This window comes from Protobothrops mucrosquamatus, unplaced genomic scaffold (assembly GCF_001527695.2).
Source record: "Protobothrops mucrosquamatus isolate PMUCROS unplaced genomic scaffold, P.Mucros_1.0 scaffold_277, whole genome shotgun sequence".
In the NCBI taxonomy this organism is placed as follows: Eukaryota; Metazoa; Chordata; class Lepidosauria; order Squamata; family Viperidae; genus Protobothrops; species Protobothrops mucrosquamatus.
The window spans coordinates 1,130,195-1,149,153 of NW_015386353.1; the positions used below are offsets into that span (position 1 = coordinate 1,130,195).

Consider the following 18,959-nt stretch of genomic DNA (forward strand, 5'->3'; position numbering starts at 1 on the left):
CACCCTTTCTACACCGCAACCCCCAGACATGGCTGGTCCTGACCTAAGGGGAACCTCCCCCCCCCTCCCACTGCAATTTATTTTATTTTAAATTTCACATTTTTGAACCACTCATTTTTGAACCACTCATCTCCCTCAGAGAGGGACTCCTTTTTTGTTACTCCTATTATGCCATTTAATTTTAAGGCTTTTTCATCCCAAATGAAAATAATCTAAATTATTTTCCTTTGGGATGAAAAAAGGAATATAAAAAGAAAAGTATATGTTGCCAGATGGAATATTTCTGAAACTTGGTTCAAAATAAATCAGGATTGATAAATCACAATTTAAACAGCTGTCTTCTCCATGAGTGCAGATATAATGAAAGCTTGGCTTATTTCAAATTATTTTAATATCATGCTTTATATTTTAAATTCGTGCAATAGTCAAAGTTCTTTGAATAATTTGTTGAGTTATTTAAAACGTTTAAACTAAGAAAAGGAATAGTTAAGCTGTGGAAAACAATTAAGTGTATTTATAAATATCAAGTATATCTTTTCAATCTCATATTATCAACTGCATAAAAAATGGAATGGAAAGGAGTTGAAGATCATTCACAAAATATGAGTCAATAGTTTCCTATAACACCTGAACAAGAACTTTCACAAAAGCCCAGCACACGAGATCTTATCTATATAGCCAGTTCTATTTTCATTTCCACCTTTGATTCACTCATCCTAATTTGTAACCTAACATCGGTATTACTTTTCTTGGAAGAAAACTTGTGTTTTATCATCGGCCCTGTAGCTAAAGAATAAAGAGATGCTTTGCCAACTTAGAGTTTTGAGGAAGAAAAACTCCCAGGAGGCTGTAATTATGCCCCGGACTTCCAGTGTTGCTTAACTCTATGGATTCAATCTTTCTGAGGGGTTGGATGCATCCATATCTCAACCAACTTGATCAAGAAGATCTGAGCTTCACAATCAGGTTTAATAAGTAGACCCTTGACACGTTCCAAGAAATTCTGTGACAGAAGAAAAAAATATCAAATTGAAGATATACCAACATGAAGATGTAGCAGTCTTTTCTATTTTTGAATTTTGATTTGCTCACTGCCTGCAAAGACAAATCATTTCGACATTAGATAGCATCCACAAAACTTGTGCCACCATTCACCAGTTTCCATATTTTATTTTCTTGTGGCTCAGGCTGAAAGTGATCCAGGTTTTCTGAGAAAGAGGCAATTATCTCCCCCACCATTTTGGCTCTTATTATGCTCAGAAGGTGCCTAACAGAAGATCCCTGTGACTACAGATAGTCCTCCACTTATGATTCCTGATTCTAGGAACACGGACTGATGCGGGACAGCTAGAAACAATACGGCCAATTAGGGTGGGTAGACCGGTAACTCGCTCCATGAGCAGAGCGCAAAAACAGCCACATTGCCACAATTTGGCAAAGGCAATATACCATGTTACTTTATACTACATGAACTGCATGCTTCCCCATCCAAAAAGTTGAGTATTCATGTAAAAACTGACTTTTTCATTCATTTGGCTATTCATGCCTAGTTTCATCTTAGATATGCAGGGTGGGAAAAGTGCTATATATCAGTGTTTGTCAAGAGCGTGCAAAATAGCATTTTCTTCCAGGAAAAAAAAGGTACTGTAACAAAGAACTGAAGCTGGGAAATGATTAAGTGTGGGGGCCATGAAAAAAAAATGACTTGGGTGGAATGGTTGTTATCTATATCTTAATTAGGGGAAAGGTGTTATTTTCATGGGCTAATTAAAATCCACGTCCTCCTACAAAGTTTTCAAATATAGATGAATCAGAGGCTTCCCAGGAGAGATTTCTCAGTGATACATAATAAATGCCTGAAGCTTTCAAGTCAAATATAAATTCAAGGAAAGTGTACAGCACAGTTGAGAGATGAGAGAAACATGCATCCCCAAGGGAAGTTCTTAAATTTCTTTTAGTATAGAGATTATTTCTCACATTATGTTTTTATAAAAAAAATGTTGCAGTTGAATGAAATATATCTTGTACTTCATAGACCCTAAAGCTTTTCTAGCAGTTGGACTCGTTTAAAAAAAATAAACTGCAAGGGTTCCTAGAAAAAAAATAAGTCAGCCCATGGAATAACCTAACAATATTTTAAACTCTTTGATAATGCAGTGCATTCCACTCTGTCTATGAATTTTTCAAATCTACAAAACAATTTCATCACTAAGAAGATGCCAATCCTAGCATGCTCTTTAAAAAAGTCCAATTTATTCTATCTGCAACAATAAGTAAGAAATAAAAAAGCAACCAATGCTATTTGCTCCATCTCATATTTAAGACAGTTTTATTTTTCATATACAAGTGTGAACATGCACCTAAAAAAAATACTTAGATAATTAGACAAAAAATATGTGTCAGAAAATATGTACCGTATTTTCCGGCATATAAGACGACTGGGCGTATAAGACGACCCCCAACTTTTCCAGTTAAAATATAGAGTTTGAGCGAGAGAGGGGGGGAGAGAAAACTTGATGAGTAATATGTCAAACCACATGTGTAACGGAATAAAATAGAATACCCGTATTTTCCAGCGTATAAGACGACTGGGCGTATAAGACGACCCCCGACTTTTGAGAAGATTTTCAGGGTTTAGAAAGTCGTCTTATACGCCGGAAAATACGGTATATCAAAACTTCGATGACGGAACATCCACAATTAATCATAAAAATGTGGGAACAATTTCTTGAACATTCAACAGATCCAAAGGTGACAGGTGCCCTGACCACAATTTTTCATCTTTGGATTCCAGGTCAGCAATTTGATTTAATAAATAAATAATAAAAGCAAGTTCAATTGGAGGACTTTGAAGCCTATTTAATTCATCTGAGGGTTAAATCCAAATATTCAGATTCAGATTGATAATCATGGCAAATTCCCAGTTTTAATTTTTGAACAAAGTTAAAGGCAAGTTATTATACAAGGACCTTTAAAAAAATTGTTAACTGATTTTTGTATGTAAAGAAAGTTCCTGTAATCCTTTTTTCTAACCTTCCATGGGGATAAAGCCTGCTGTGTATTTCAGACAAATACAAGTCTGCAGGAGCTGAAGTTTTCATTACAATAACTATTGTGCCATTGCACCTTAAGTTTTACTCTTTTTGAATGTTTGTCTGTTTGTTTGTTTTTGTTCTATTTATATAGCTGCATTTCATACATGTGATGCTGAGTGGTTCACAGACTTAAAAACAAAAGCAAACAGTTATTGTATAACAACCAAAATTAAAACTATTTTTAAAAAAACCATTAAAACAGATAGAATTTAACCTATGGGTGTGTACAATCCATAAAATGACAATACAAGCAGCTAATAGGCCCCAGACCACCATTGTATCCTCAACCACAATGGCAAAGCCATGTCTTCAGATCCTTCCAAAAGGCCAGCAGGGTCATGAGCAGTTTAACCTTGGGGGAATGATGTTCCAAAGAGCAGATGCTGTGGCAGGGAAAGCCTTTTCTCCTGGGTGCTATCAGATGACATTTCTTAGTAGAAGGACCAGCAACATGCTCTTCTGCCAGTCCTAATGGGACAAATAGATGTAACCAAGGAGAGGTAGTTCCCTGAAATAACCTGTCCCCATACCGTGCACAGCTTTATAGTACATTACCAGCATCTTGAACCTTGCAACATCACCAAGCATTATAAAAGACATTGGACTTAGTTTGCAGTGCAATTTTATTTTGTATGACTCCTCCAATTGACACCTCTGGTTTCTATAATCTCCCTCTCTCATTCGTCATGCAGGAATTAAACAAAGGTACCATCTAAAATGTTGTAGTTTCGTACCTAAGCCACTTTGCAGCCTTTTGTGAGGTGGGAGATGTTCTCTTTCCATGCCATGTACAAAATAGGCTGGCCTGTTTTTTAATTTTAATTTTAGTTCTATCAGCAGCAAGAGACCCTATGCGTGGCACATAGCAATTTAAACTTTAGCATCTTTTTGTAGGTTTTTTTTTCCCCCACAGTGTTCCTAGAAAGGGAACAAATTTTCTGATAGACTTTCGGCAAAAGAAAAACTTACTACTTAGCACTTAATTCCCCCCCCCCTCTTTTATTGTAATGTCTATTCCCTTTTTTATGTTTTTTTCCCAGGTTTCTTTATGAGCCTGAAAAAAAGTAATATTGCTGCTATAATGAGTCAAAACATTAAAGCCCCACATCTTTAATGTGACCTTTAAAGCAGTGGAGAAACTTGACCTCTGAAAGCTGGATTAGCTGCAGAATTTTGGGTGTTACAGTCCGAGCAGGCACCAGATACTTACAAAAGGCTGGCACATGTTTGCCAAATAATGATATGTGATGCAGAGTAGGTGAAGAGTTGTCAGATGGCCCAGAAGTATTGTTGGTTATGGACTTCATAAATCCAAGTGATTGGTCATAATGGCAGTGGAATAACCGGTTATGAACAATGAAGTACATGCCAAGTAAAAAGTAGCATATATCTCAGCTTTAATAGTGCATCAAACAATCCCCCAATTCTGGGAATTTGACATTTTCTACTAATTTTCTTAAGCTAAATATTTAGCAAATTTGTTCCACCCTAGCTGTCAATTTCTAAATGTTGCTTTAGTCAGTTTGACCTATTCTTTCTATTATTTTATTAAACGTTGAGTCAGATGTTCACTCTAGATAAACAATAATGTGTGTTTCTTATTCTTTTTTCTCTCTCTTTCAGTTCTTCATGTTTATTTTGCTAATCTTCCTGGCAGAACTCTCGGCTGCAATCTTGGCATTTATCTTTAGAGAAAATGTGAGTATGATGATAATGGAATGTTCTTTAGGAATCTGCAGAATTATATTCAGTTGGACTTCTACTTTATAAATTTGCTGAGCCGTCCTTTGTTCAGGATGCTAAATTATTTCCATTTAGTCTAAGCAGTTTGAAACCACCCATTGAAAGTAAACAAACACAGCTTGGGTCATGCATTGATGCTTTATTGGTAGAAGACAGAGCCTGCTTTTCAGGAAAAGTTCATCTTTAAAATTGAATTAGCTTTATTTTGAGAATTTAGGGATTAAACTAGTGGTTTGAGATTTTAAGGGTGCAAATCTATGATCTCTGGGAGAGCATTCCAAGGGCCATATGATAAGTTGGACTTTCCCAACTGAATGCAGAGAGATCCCATCTTGGAAATGGACACTAGTGTCCTTAGATGGACTCTCTGTAGATCTGGGAGAACTGCTGAGATTGTTGCTTCTCTAGCAGAAGTGTGAGATTGGTAGAGAGTCTAAATTTCCAGATATTTTCCTGACATTAGTAAAACAAACAAACAAAAAAAAACCACAGCATATCAATCCTGAAGCTAAATGGGCACAGTCTCACTGAGAGAGATTTTACCAATGAAAGAAAAAGGAAAACAGTATATTTTTATGCAATGTTAGTAATTATGAAAAAGGCATATATTTGAAAAATGTAAATGAATGAATAAAATGCAAATCTTTTCCTCTTGTCATTACAAATCTAGCAGAGCTTTATATTGGATGATTCCTCTGCTTGGGCTCATTTCATCATTGTATTTGCTCTAAGAAATAATTGGATGCAGAAAAAATTACATGTTTATCCCACCCACTCCAAACTTCTTTTGATAGTGTGTGACAAATTAAATAAATTTAATCAGCTTATTTTGCTCTGTAATGTTTATCTGTCCACTAGTCCCATGGCAAATGTTGTTGGACAAAAAAGATGTCAAGCTTATGGCGGGGGGGGGGGAGGAGATTGAAATTGTTGGGTTTTTTTTCTTGATCATTATTGAGTAGAATTATGAGTAAGAGTAGAAATAGTATCTACTCTCATGAAATAAAAGGAAACAATGAATTCAGTCTGCTATTTCTGTGGTTTTCCCTTTTTTAAATTCTCAGTTACCCAGATTACTTTGTGGTATTAAATAAATAGGAAAAAGATAACTTGCATAATAGAATATTTGATGGGATTTTAAAAAAATTGAGACTGTGAGTGTGAGAATAAGTGGGAAAGAAAAGAACTAAGAGTTATGGCCAAACAATCTGTGGGTTATTTCTCAAGAGTAAGACAATGGTGGATATTCATTTAAACTATACTCTCTACTTGGCTTTTAGCTACTTGTCCTGTAGGACCTAATTGGGAAAAAGGTCCCAGCTGAATATTTGTCTTAGCTTTTTCTATGTTGCAAAACCACTTTAGGAGACCTGTGTCTGACCTGGTGCTTTTATTGTTTTTCTTCCTCATCTACTATAGCAGCTGGATTTGCAGCAATATATTTATCCAATTTTCTATTAAGCATTGTATCGATTTTGGTTGTTCCTGGGACAAATATACTGTAGACCAGTGATGGCGAACCTTTTAGAGACTGAGTGCCCAAAAACTGGCCCCGGCCCCGCTCCATCCCCACTCTGCCCCACCCTGCCTGCCTGCGGGGCCACTCATCACCTCCAGGGCCCGCCGCGAGGGCAGAATCTTGTCTATGCTGCCTGGCTGCCATGTCCTTGGCTGCGCTGCTCCGCATGGGCCACGCTCGGGGGTGACTCTCCTCCAGGAGGGCTGCTGGTGAGGGGGTTGCGAGCGGAAGTAAGGCTGGGGCAACAGCACGTGTTCCCACAGAGAGGGCTCCGAGTGCCGCCTCTGGCACCCGTGCCATAGGTTCGCCATCACTGCTGTAGACTTTTATTAGTTGGGTAATTGACCATGTTTCAAAAAACAGTCCACTACATTTACATGACTAAACATTTGCAAATAGCAGGGGGAAAAAAAAGGAAAGTAGGCAAGAGCAAACTAAGGGAGAATATCTCACAAGAGAATAGGTAAAACAAAGCTCATGGGTAGCAGAACTAAGCTCATGGTGAGCAGAATATATTAGTGCTATACCACAAATTATTCTCCTTATAAAGCAGAATAGAGGAGAGAACATCTCATGATTCTGTTTTCTATCCCTATTCTACTGCCACTGAGACTAGCCATGCTAATTAACCACTCTATTATTTCCAGGGGTTTTGTGAGTTCTGAGATTACTAAACTGTTTGCTTCTTTCCCTCCCTTTGTAGTTCATCTCTTTTCCTCTATCTCTGTCTCTTGCCTGGCCTATATCCTGTTTTTGCTAATGTTGATGTTTATTATTAGGTCACCAAAGCATTAATTGCTAACTGAGTTGGCATGCATGCTGGTCAGATCTGGCTGCAGGAATTGACAGGAAATGCGCTGGATGCAAAAATAAAGCTGGAAATTACTCTTATTCCTGTAGAAGAATTTTACATGGATTTTATTGTCCCAATGAAACCCCATTTCTAAATTTTAATAGAGGTCTTAAAGAAAGATGTGAGAAGTGCAGAACAAATATCATAACAGCCATATCTTTCCAAAGATTAAAAGCACAGAAGGCCTCCTTTGATGGTCCCATAGTTGAAAAAGAAGGAAAAGACTAATGCTTTGTAAACAGTTTAAAGGCTTTCTCTTTCTGAACAATGGAGACAAAGAGAGAAACAAGACTGCAGTGACAGTGACTGCTCTATAAATAACGATCACTTCCTGAGCAAATCTGCTATGGTCAATCCAGTCTCTATTTTCTGAATTAGTGACATTCCTTTAGGAGACACAAGTGGGAGACCTCACAGCAAGAGAAAACCACACATGTAATCTGTCAAATTATATCTTTGAATATGACCAACCCAGATACATGCATAGATAGCCACACATGCGCACAAATCAGTGGAGAGGGGCAGAGTTGAGGGATGCATTCCTGTGGTAGCAGGAATTGGTAGCAGTCAAATTCAGAGAAAGCAGTTCTGAATTTGTTGCAATATATGGACAGGAGCACCAACCCAGCCAAACAAATAATTAAATCAAGATCACCTTTGATGGTAGCAAGTAGATCTGCCCTTTATTACAGGATAAATATATGTAGTTATATGCGTGGGGTTGGGCACAGCATCTGGTTCAAGAATCCTAGCAGCTGCAGATTACATTTCAAAGAAAGGTCTAGTTCGGGGGTAGGCAACCTTGGCTCTTTTATGACTCGTGGACTTCGACTCCCAGAATTCCTGAGCCAGCCATGCTGGCTCAGGAATTCTGGGAGTTGACGTCCACGAGTCATAAAAGAGCCAAGGTTGCCTACCCCTGGTCTAGTTGGTTTGAGTACTTTAACATGCCAAGGTATAAGTGGGGTAGCCAGGGAAACATTTTCAAATGCTTTGTAGATTTCATAGTTGTGATTAGGCAGAGGAACATTAAGTCTTAAGAAAATAAAAAGAACATAAAAGAGGATATTAAAATGATTGCAGAGTGAATCCTCTAGGGAATGAATCATCAAAGCAGCAAAAATGCTTGGCAGCCAAGATGATTTGTTTTCCATTGATGGGAGAATTTGATGAAGGGGATTTGAAAATAGTTCTGCCACTTGGTAGGTTGGTGTGGAAGCAGATCTTATTCTACCACTTACAATCCACTTTGTACACAGTTGAATAGGAACTTTAATTTATCAGATTACTATAATGGCGTGACACAGCTTTCCCCATCTGATCATTCAATTATTATTTTTAATGGGAAATTTTAAGAGTGATACTCCAACATACAGTATTTTTCAGGTTGAAAAACTGCTGATATTGTAAATGTATATATTCACTATAATTATATATAATTGAACAAATGAAATGGCCGTAACACTCCTCATTAATGTATCTTTCAAAGCAACCCACTTAAGAGCAATTGAGACTGACTGCTTGTGACTTTTCCAGGCAATAGTATAAAAGTAGTTTGTCCTTGTCTTCTTCTGGAATGTCTGGGTAAAGGTCAAGTGGTGTCTAAAGCACATCCCAAAAATGGTGACCCCCATCAGTGGAACTGAAAATGCTACTTCACAAGAGAGAAACAAATGCAATGTCTGCTTATATCTTCAAACCAAATATTTAAAGTTTAGTGATTCACCATGCCAAAGAAAAAAAACTTCCTTAACAATACAGGTTAAAGTTGAACATGGCAGATAAGGACAATTACTAAACAAAGCCCAAAAAACTCAAGTGTGGCAGTGAAAAAATTAAGGGCAGGATAGTTTGGGGGAAAAAAAACTCTGTGGTGTTCCTCTTCCCTTGGTGCTTATTGTACTTAATGGTTAATCCAGTTTTAGCTTAACTGAATATATGAGGGTAGATCTGGAATTTTTAAATCCAGATCTGGAATTTAATAGACCCATGATTTTTTAGCCCAAATACTAGATGAGATGACCTTTCATATTCATTTGGAATGGGTTACTTCAGTTTTTACCAACTATTATGCTTGATTTCTTTTTAAATAAAAAAGTTATTTTGAAATAACCAAAAATAAATAGCAGTCTAATGCCTGTTTACAAAACTCACAGTAATTAGCAACTCTTTAGTTTTTGACACAAAAGATGGGTAAATTAAGGCCGAAGCTTATATTCGTGCAAAAAAAGGGGCGTAATGTCCCCTTTACATTATTAGTTCAGTTCAGAATAATGCACAACAAACACTTAGTATGAATATATTGTAGTCCTGTGTCAGAGCACTTACCCACAGAATCTGGAACAAGCAATAATGGTAACTATAGTGATAATATTCTGGAGCACAATGCCTGGTTAAATTGAATGGAGGTGAGATGATTGGAGTGATCAGCTCCTAATTAGCATTTCAGTATCCTGTATCATATAAACCATTTCCTTGGATTATGGTCAAAGCCAGCCTCTTATGATATTGTAAAGAATGATAGGTACAGTGTCTGTACCACAGCTCTTAGGCACCTCCAAATATTCAACTTTAATTATTTTTTATTGGCCAAAATCTCACAATAAAGAATCTCTATGTTTTCATATGGTGTGTGCATATAGTTTGGGGCTATTCCTGTTCAATTTTTTTTTAAATAATCATATTTTCCTGTGAAAGTATATAAAATTTTAGAGTGGATTGGAATAATTATCCAGGAGGAGGGAGACAAACTCATTCACCCTGTCTAAAGTAGCCACACTAAAATATGCTGGTAGCCATAGAAAAGGGAAGATAATTAATTGTACTTTGAAATAATAGATCTGCTTTAAAGAACATTAAAATACTCAGATAAGTAGAGAAATTATTTTTTTAATACTGCACTGTTTTTTGTTGATGCATTTTCACAGCCTGCTCTTAATGGCTTCCCAGCTTGTCTTGTGTTATTATGGTTAATGCTGCTCTCTACACAGCCCATCTCCCTCCGAGGAAGAAATAATTGATAAACATAGTTCTCCTTGTTTTGCAGAGGAGTACAATTTCATCTTGTGCAACATCCTGCAGCCAAAATATTTACAGCACTACATGGGGTTAAATAATATAGTTAGAATTGAATAATTAATAGCAGAGGGGAAAGAAGAGATTAAGAACCCAAACGGGGAAGGAGAGCGATCTGCTCTGCTGAGATTTCAAATGAGACAGTCAGTGGAGCAGGCAAGCAGAGACTCTGTTTCAAATAACTGAATTAGTGGAGTACAGGAACACAGCAGGAAAACAAAACAAGATGGAAAATTTCAATTGGAGCAAGGTTAAGAAGAATGGGATTCAACAACAGGAAAGGCCAGAGCTACACTGGAATTTCTTCCTTGTTCCAAACCCTGCCCTGGTGATCATTTTTCATAATGCAATCGCTACTCTAGGCACAGGAGAAACAATTAAAATATTATGCTTAGAAAGTGAGCACAAGGCAACTTGGATGCTTGAGTGCTTTGGCACTATTTGTGATCTACTGGTTATAACCACTGTAGTTTTATATTCCTCAGTGCTGTATATATTCAATTCGTTTTTCAAAGCAAAACAAAAGAAAACTAAGTTTGCAAACCTGCTCCGGTTGAAGCACCTTATCTTCCATTCTTGCACTGTATGTTTACAGGGAAAAAAAATGAATTGCTGTAGGTCCTTTGTCTGCTCTGTATGTCAGACATCTTATCGGTGAACCAGATCTTAATCCCTTCCAGCCAACTTCACAGTACTTAATAGAAAAACAATCAGCAAAACTATCTCAGGCCAATCAAATTCTTAAAATGAAACTAACGGGAAGATGACAAATTGGAATTTCATGCTAACAGGCTATACTGTATATCCTTTCAAGGATTTAGGATTTAACTCAGCTTCCCTTAGCCTCTGATTTCCAAATGGGTTACAACTCATAAACTTTTTAACCGGTCTTCTCAAGATCAGGGTGGCTGGACGTTCTGTAAGTTTTCTCTGGGTGACACCAAATGGAGGAAATGTTTTGTTTTTAATGAAAGAGGTCAGTGTCACTACATCAAAAACTTGGATATGAAATATGTACTGAAATAGACTCCCAGGCTCGAAATCAGTTTTATTTCTTTTTGATAGGCTACGTACGGGATGTACCAAAATCAGGCCTCATAGGGAAGAAAATGGCAATCAATTTAAACATTTAATAACATTTAAATAATAGATTTACACAGCTAGCACTATAGAAAAGGAATTATAGGAATTCCAGTAAAAGGTATTCAATGTATAGCATTTATCATCCTGATATGTCATTAAGAAGTGTAGCATATTAAAATAAATGGAATTTCTGTTACTACCAAGTCTAAATCACATTGGATACTCTTGGGGGGGGAAATGTATTTCCCAATGTGGGTAGTCTTAGAGAGTTGCAAAATCCTTCTCCCTATTATACAAAAACTTGTAATAATTGCTTAGCAGAGAAATAGTTGATTCTTCCAACTTAGTGCTATCTTCATAGGGAAACAATCTCAATCAGACTATACTTGAATATAAATTCTTTTTTTCCTGGTTATGATCAACGAAGTAATTTAAAGCTGTAATCTCTGCTCTGAGCAGAGATATCTTCAGGAGATATTTCAATTCTCCGTTAAAAGAATCCTATCGCTGTCATAATAAAATATGTGGAAATAAAAAGCAAAATATTGGTGTGAATCGAATAATCTGGATTGCCTTTCAAGGTTACATTCGCCAATAGCTTTTTTTCTACTACAGCCCCAATCTGACTTGCCATGTCCTAAATCATTTAGAGATAGGGCTGATCTTTGGGCAGTAGCAGATTTGGGCAGAGGAATCTTTCTCAACTTATTTCCTCTGTTTTTCCTCTTTTCATAGTAGCACTATAAATAAAAAGGCGATAAAGAAATGAAATGAGAAAACCTGGAAGGAAGTAGTGGGTATCTTTCTCTACTTGTACAGCACTTGTTAAAGGCAACTGATTAACTGTCGGTGGTGTTCTTTAGTCTGTGTTCTCCAACTTCAATGAAGTGTGTCATCAGATCTGGGTGGCAAGCTGACACACACAAATATACATTAATAGAGAACGTATTTCCTTTCCTCTTAGGATTTTTGCTTTGGTGTCACAGTCACCAAGTTTGGCAACACTACAACAAGCTTGAATACAGTTGTCCCTTGAACACTATATATTTCTGAGCTCTAGCACAATTAATTAGAGCAGGGGTTCCCAACCGGGGGTGCGAGATGATATTCCAGGGAGTGTGAAAACTTGGGTTTTCAAAATTATAGTGTCTATGCATAATTCGTTGCCGTTATTTCGAACTTTTGTAAGGGGTGCGAGAATATATCAGAAGCGTTCTAGGGGTGCGGGGTATAGAAAAGGTTGGGAGCTGCTGAATTAGACGCACATGTCAGTAATTAACACAGGTTTCCCCATTAATGTAAACAGAAAGGTTATTTAAGTTAATAATCAATTACCCAAACGTATCTTGTAGCTCCTTGATTCCAGATGGTCTGTAGTAGGCTTGTGTAATTATGAAATAGTTCATTAACATCATTATTCATCATGATCACTAGAAAATGTCATTTGCTGGGCAAGCCTGAAACATGGATTCTTTCTGGTTGAGCTGACCTTCACTTCTGTATGTTCTTATAGTCTTCCAAAGTGGGGATCAGGAATGCCTCTGTGTTAAAAAGCATTCTATTGAGTGGGTGGGTGAGTATCCCATGCTTCTGATGCAACACCATTCACTGAAGTTTATAAGACATTAAAATTAAATACATTAAAAGAATAACATGAAGCAATCAACTCAAAGTGCCAGCAATAAAGGCCAAAACACAGAAACATTAGAATAAAAATTCCTGCTGAAATAAAATGATTATCAGTATTTGATGAAAAACAGCAAGAGGGAGAGCCAGCTTTTATTTTACAGGATAAAGTATTCACTGCACCCAATTTGTTAGTGCAATCACTGAGACAATTTCCTCTGAAAAATGAAATAATTTTATGTCATCTGCATAATAGCAATAGTGCTGATACTGTCTGGTGATTTTTTTTCATGGTTATAACTTGGGAAGTATAGCCAAAGCTGTCAACAACAGTCTCCCACTACTGCTGAATGAAAACTAGAACTGCAACAATTTGAAATGGGGTCTTTTATATTCATTAATTCATTAATTTGTTTTATTTACTGGCCACTTCATTATGAAACTTTTCTGTTCATCCTCCCTAATTTATACCTGCCAGATGGTCCAGAAGGATAGTATGATCTTGAGAACTCTACTAGAAACTATATTTACTCACTTTCTAATAAAAAGACCAAAAATGTGTCAATCCCAAATCTAGGTTTAAAATAAAATTGAAACAGATAAAAAAAACTAATTCTTCAAGATCTCATGCATCATATAATTTCAAAAAGTTGTGGTATGATTACTTACTAGTTTGAGATCCACAAAACTATAGTATGGGTCCCCAAATAGGTTTAATATAATTAATAAAAAATGAGGCAGTGGCGGAGAAATCTGTTAAAAAGAACATTATTGGCCTGTCAATGAGTAGCATAGTTATGATTCCTTCAAATAAAAGTTCCACCCAGGTTATATTTGTGCCCCATGTAATATGCTGTCAGCTATTAGCCCAGATAGCTTATTTGTAATGTCTTGGTCGAAAATTTGCCAATGGCAGATGTCAGCTTGGTTGTTGATTATTCAACATGCTGGATCCTGACTCCCAAATTTGGGCTCCATGCTGCCACCATATAAGTAGAAAACACTTCTGACTAAGTAGAAGTTGTAAGAGCAATAAGACTTCAGTAGAAGGCAAGTATTCACAGAGAATAAGCATTGCTATAGAGGGCAAATACAATCGTACCTCAAAGCTACAGCCACAGATTCTTTAGAAATGGGAGAAGCAATGAATAAGTGAGAATTCTGTGCAGATAATTGGGAGCATATTAGAACACAGAACATAGAATCAGAGGGCTGGAGGGGACCTCAGAGGTCTTCTAGTCCAACCCCCTGCTCAAGGCAGGAGACCTCATACCATAGTGGTCAAATGGTTGTCCAGTCTATTTTTGAAAATCTCCAATGATGGAACACCCACAACTCAGGAGGCAAGCTATTCCATTGCTTAATTGTTCTCATTGTCAGAAAATTTCTTCTTACTTCCAGGCTGGATCTCTCTTTAACAAGTTTCTACCCATTACTTCTTGTCCTGCTCTCTGATGCTTTGGAGAATAAGTCAGTTCCCTCTTCTCTGTGACAGTTCCTCAAGTACTGGGAGACAGTTATCAGTTCTCATCAATAGTGTAGATATACCTAACTCCCTCAACCATCTCTCATATGATTTACCTTGCAGACCTTTTATCATCTTTGTTGCTCTTCTCTGCATGCTTTCTAGGATCTCAACATCATTTTTGTATCTTATGACCAGAACTCAATGCAGTATTCCATATGTGGCCTCACTAGTGCAGTATAAAGTGGCATTATTAATTCTCATTATCTTGATGTTATTCCTCTATTGATGCAGCCCAAGACCACATTGGCTTTTTTGCTTTTTAGCTCATAAATGGTGGTCTCTCTCACAGTTACTACTATTGAGCCAGATATCACTCATTTTGCATTTGGTTTTCCTGCCTAAGTGCAGGACCTTGTTTTTCTCATCCCAGAACTGCATCTTGTTTGTTAGGACCCAATGCCCAAATCTGTCAAGTTCCTTCTAAATCTTGAGTCTATCTTCCAAAGTATTAGTAATTCTCCCCCAGCTTGGTGTTACCTGCAAATTTGATGAATTCCCCTTCTATCCCCTCATCTAGATCATATATTTAAGAATACTGGGCCCAAGGCAGAACCTTGTGGTACATTACTGCAGGCTTCCCTTCATGTAGGCGCAGCTCTATCAAGGACTACACATCGGGTGCAGTTGGTCAGCAAATCCCTCTGGTGGTAGTACTGTCTATCCCACATTTTTCTATCTTATTAAGGTAGTGGTCTACTTTGTTAAATGCCTTACTGAAGTCCAAATACACTATATCTACAGCATTTTGCTGGTCCACTAATTTAGTCACTTTATCAAAGAAGTTTTGTCTGACCTAATTGGTTTTTTTTTTAAACAAACTCATGCTGGCTTCTAGTAATCACCATGTTCATTTCTAGGTGCTTACAAATTCTCCCCTTAATTATCTTTTCCAGGATTTTCCCAGGTATTGATATCAAGCTATTTCTTAACTTAAATGTATTGCATATTTTTAATAAAGAAGCTTACACTAAAAAAAAAAGCAAATATAACACTACCTTACATTAACAACATTAGGCAATCCTTTTGTTAAGAGGTCTTTTAGTAGCCTCTTTAAAGTAATAAATGTTCTTAAATTTTGTACCTAACATACTTGCATTAGGCAGGATGGAGAATATCAAACAATCACGTCAGGCTCGTATTCTCCGTTATGCTAACTATTTTGCTCAAGTTGCTGGACCTATATCTACATTACTTCTACAAGGTCATCTAACGGTCGTTCAGTAACTAGACACTGAAGTCACCTTCTTTGTAAACGACGAATTATTTAGAGACCTTCAAACGGTTGTCGTAGTAGTGTTATATTTTTAACACAAACGAAAAACAAAGAAAATGGAGATGAACTAACCTTATTACGATAAAGGGGGGGGGGGGCGCTACTCTAACTTTCTGTTATTTCATTATATGGAGGAGGAAGATGTATTCTGCCTTTCTACCCAGAAGGCACAGGAATCTACCTCTCTAGGAAAAGAGGATGCTGATAAACTATTCTGTCAACTATCCAGCTAATTTTCTAATCACTGTCATTATTACCCAAAGCTTAAGTAAAATCACCCATGAATCCAAGAGCTTTGTGCATTGACAACACAATGAACAAAAACCTTCTTAGTCTAACTGTAGATTCTAAAAAGAAGAAAAACAATTGTTAATCAGTATTACAGATTTTTACTTCATTTTTTATTGAGCCTTCTCAAATGGCTATTAACTCCATTACCCTTCTTTGTAAAATATACAGAGCAAATTTAAATGTTCTACTAGTCAAAAAGAATGGAATATTTTCCTGACAGTACAGTTCCAGCATTGGGCTTTGTATAGATCAAATCTCATAAAAATCACACATACCACCCTCCAACTTTTCCATTGGGATCCTGCCTGTCAAAATAAAGGTTTCACTTTATATTCAAATAGCTCTTTTGTTTAGAACTGGTCAGAGGAAGCCAACTGGGACTCTTACCAACTGTAATATTAGTTTCAAAGTCTGCACTTAAGAAAGAGACAAACATCAATAAAATATCTGGGTGGCTGCCTCCACAGGATTGGGAGTCCAGGCTCCGTAAATTATGCAAAAGAAGGAAAGGCAAACACAATGCTTGAGTGTGTGTATGGCCACCTCCTAACCCCAAGGTGCCTGATGGAACTGGCTTATTTCCCTGGGGAATTATTCTTGTCCAGTCTGACTAATAAGCATTTCCGTTTAGAGTGATTGAGCTGCTCTTGTTGAAGTTGTTTAAGGTATAGCTTTCATATATCCTCAGCAACTCCTATGGGGTCTGCAGAAGGGGCCATTAATTTTAGTAATAATGTTCGAGGCAAACAATTTTAAAAAATAAAAATGACCCTCAGTGTGATTCAAAAAAAAAAAAGGCAAACATTACACTAGAGACAACTTGTTAATTCTGAACTATTAAGGTACATTCCATTTTTTTGCTATGAATGTGGAAATATCTTGCCAGGCTTGTTAAAATGTGTTATATTTTCATTGGATTAAGAGAGGTCTCAGCACTTGGCTAGTTTTGGCTGATCTGGAAAAAGCAAATGTAAAGAAGGTAGTGATTAATACTTGCATGGGAAATCACCTAGTGTCATGCCCCGGTTGGAGCCTGAATCTGCTGAGGAAGATGAGCTGGAACTGGAGCCGATGGAGATTGAGGGGGAGGCATCGTTGGATTCGTCAGAATATGGGGAGGGGCAGGCCGAGGTAGGCCAGGGGACTGAGACTTAAGGAGACGATGTAGGGAGGGGCATTTTTCGGGAACAAATGTTGAATTATTGGAGGTTTATGTGCCGTTGCCAACATTGGAAACAACTCTCTGATCTCTTGTTCTATGTTGTGATTTCTACTTGTAAACCCAAATTTGATTTGGTGTTCCAAACTTCAGTTTGAATTTTGGCTTCTCTTCTGAAACTACTCAGGCAAGCTCCTATTTCCACAGACTCCTTAGATTTTGATGTAGGTTCCTTTATTTATTATCTACTTGGCCTTGAGTAAATTGCTGTTCTAATCTAAAAACTTTTGAAATGACTTGCAGTTAGAGGCTGCTGAATGTGTGTGTGTGTGTGTGTGTGTGTGTGTGTGTGTGTTTGTTTGTTTGTTCTGAGACTTGCCAGAAACGTGGGAACATTTGGAGCAATAAAGGGGAGGTTTGAACTGACAGCTGACTGTATTGCCTCTGTGCCATGCCCTGGGTCATCTCACCTAGAAATCATAGGCCTGTAGAATAGGAAGCAAAAAAAAATTCAACAACCCTACATCCTAGAAGTAAAGCCATGGCAAACCATCTGTTATTTCCAAAATAGCTACACATGTCCATGTGGTTGCCAGAAGTTAATCCTCAACTCATGGGTGACAATTTTTTTTTATAACTCCTGAAGATGGAATTAATAACATCTTTCAAATGTTAGCACTGCAACTTCATGTTTTACTTGTGTATTTGCAATGGAGCACATAACTGTAGAGGGAATTGTATGGCAATAAAAAAAACAATAGTTATTTGGGCAGATCAATCATAAATACTTCTAGCTTTGTTTCTATAAGCAGCGTTGAAGAAAGTCCACTGCAATAGTGGAATTTCGTCTTCCTTTGCTCTTACTTGCAACCTTGTCCTCCAGTTTGCTTGGATGTGCTCCCAGTTCTTATGAAGATGTTTGAAAGGCACATAGCAGAGCCACAGAAGTAAAATATGGTCAGTTCTGCTAAATAAAATGCCTTTGTCTCCAAAAAATCATGATTTTGAAAAATTGTATGAAAATGTCAGCAATTTCCAAAACTGGTCTCTTGTATGGAGAATAAAAATATGCTTTACTGAATATACTGTTAATTTTGTATTTTGGCTTATGTTCAAAATTACAGCAAAAATAGAGATTAAGGCAAAAAAAAAGGAGAGGATACCTCACATTTAAAACTCACACTGCTTTGGATGCTGCTTAGTGAAAATGCATCAAGCTTTTAAATAAATTTTAAAAGGGAAATTAAGGTCACATCCAGCCAGGAGTAGAAAATTTCATGGAATATGAGAAGCAGCTCTAAGATTGGGCCATTACATTCAGTATTGACTTACTATGAACCTCCAAGTTAGGAATCTACCTGGAGATACCAGAACCTAAAATTGTGAAATGATGATTTTGATTTGATTTTGATTTTATTAAATTTATACCCCGCCCTTCTCCCGGAGGACTCAGGGTGGCTTACAGCCAGTTTAAAACAATGATATAATACAATACAAAATTTAAAAAGATTAAAGATAACTATTTAAATTTGGCCGCTTCTACTAAAAATTTAATTTAAAACCCCTTTAAAATACCCCTAGGCCAGTCCTGCCTGCTGAAATAACCAGGTCTTAAGGGCGCGGCGGAAGGAGGGGAGATCCGGGATCACCCGGATCTCTGGGGGCAGCTCGTTCCAGAGGGTGGGTGCTCCGACAGAGAAGGCTCTCCCCCTGG

At 37.2% G+C, this 18,959-nt stretch overlaps 1 protein-coding gene across 1 annotated transcript in view; it reads left to right on the top strand.

Annotated features, from left to right (window-relative positions):
• Positions 1-18,959, top strand: part of TSPAN18 (tetraspanin 18) — a 52,594-nt gene that overhangs the window by 16,903 nt on the left and 16,732 nt on the right. Inside the window, exon 4 of the mRNA XM_015831709.1 lies at positions 4,719-4,793. Coding sequence (XP_015687195.1) covers positions 4,719-4,793 — 75 coding nt within the window. The remainder of the gene's footprint in view (positions 1-4,718; positions 4,794-18,959) is intronic.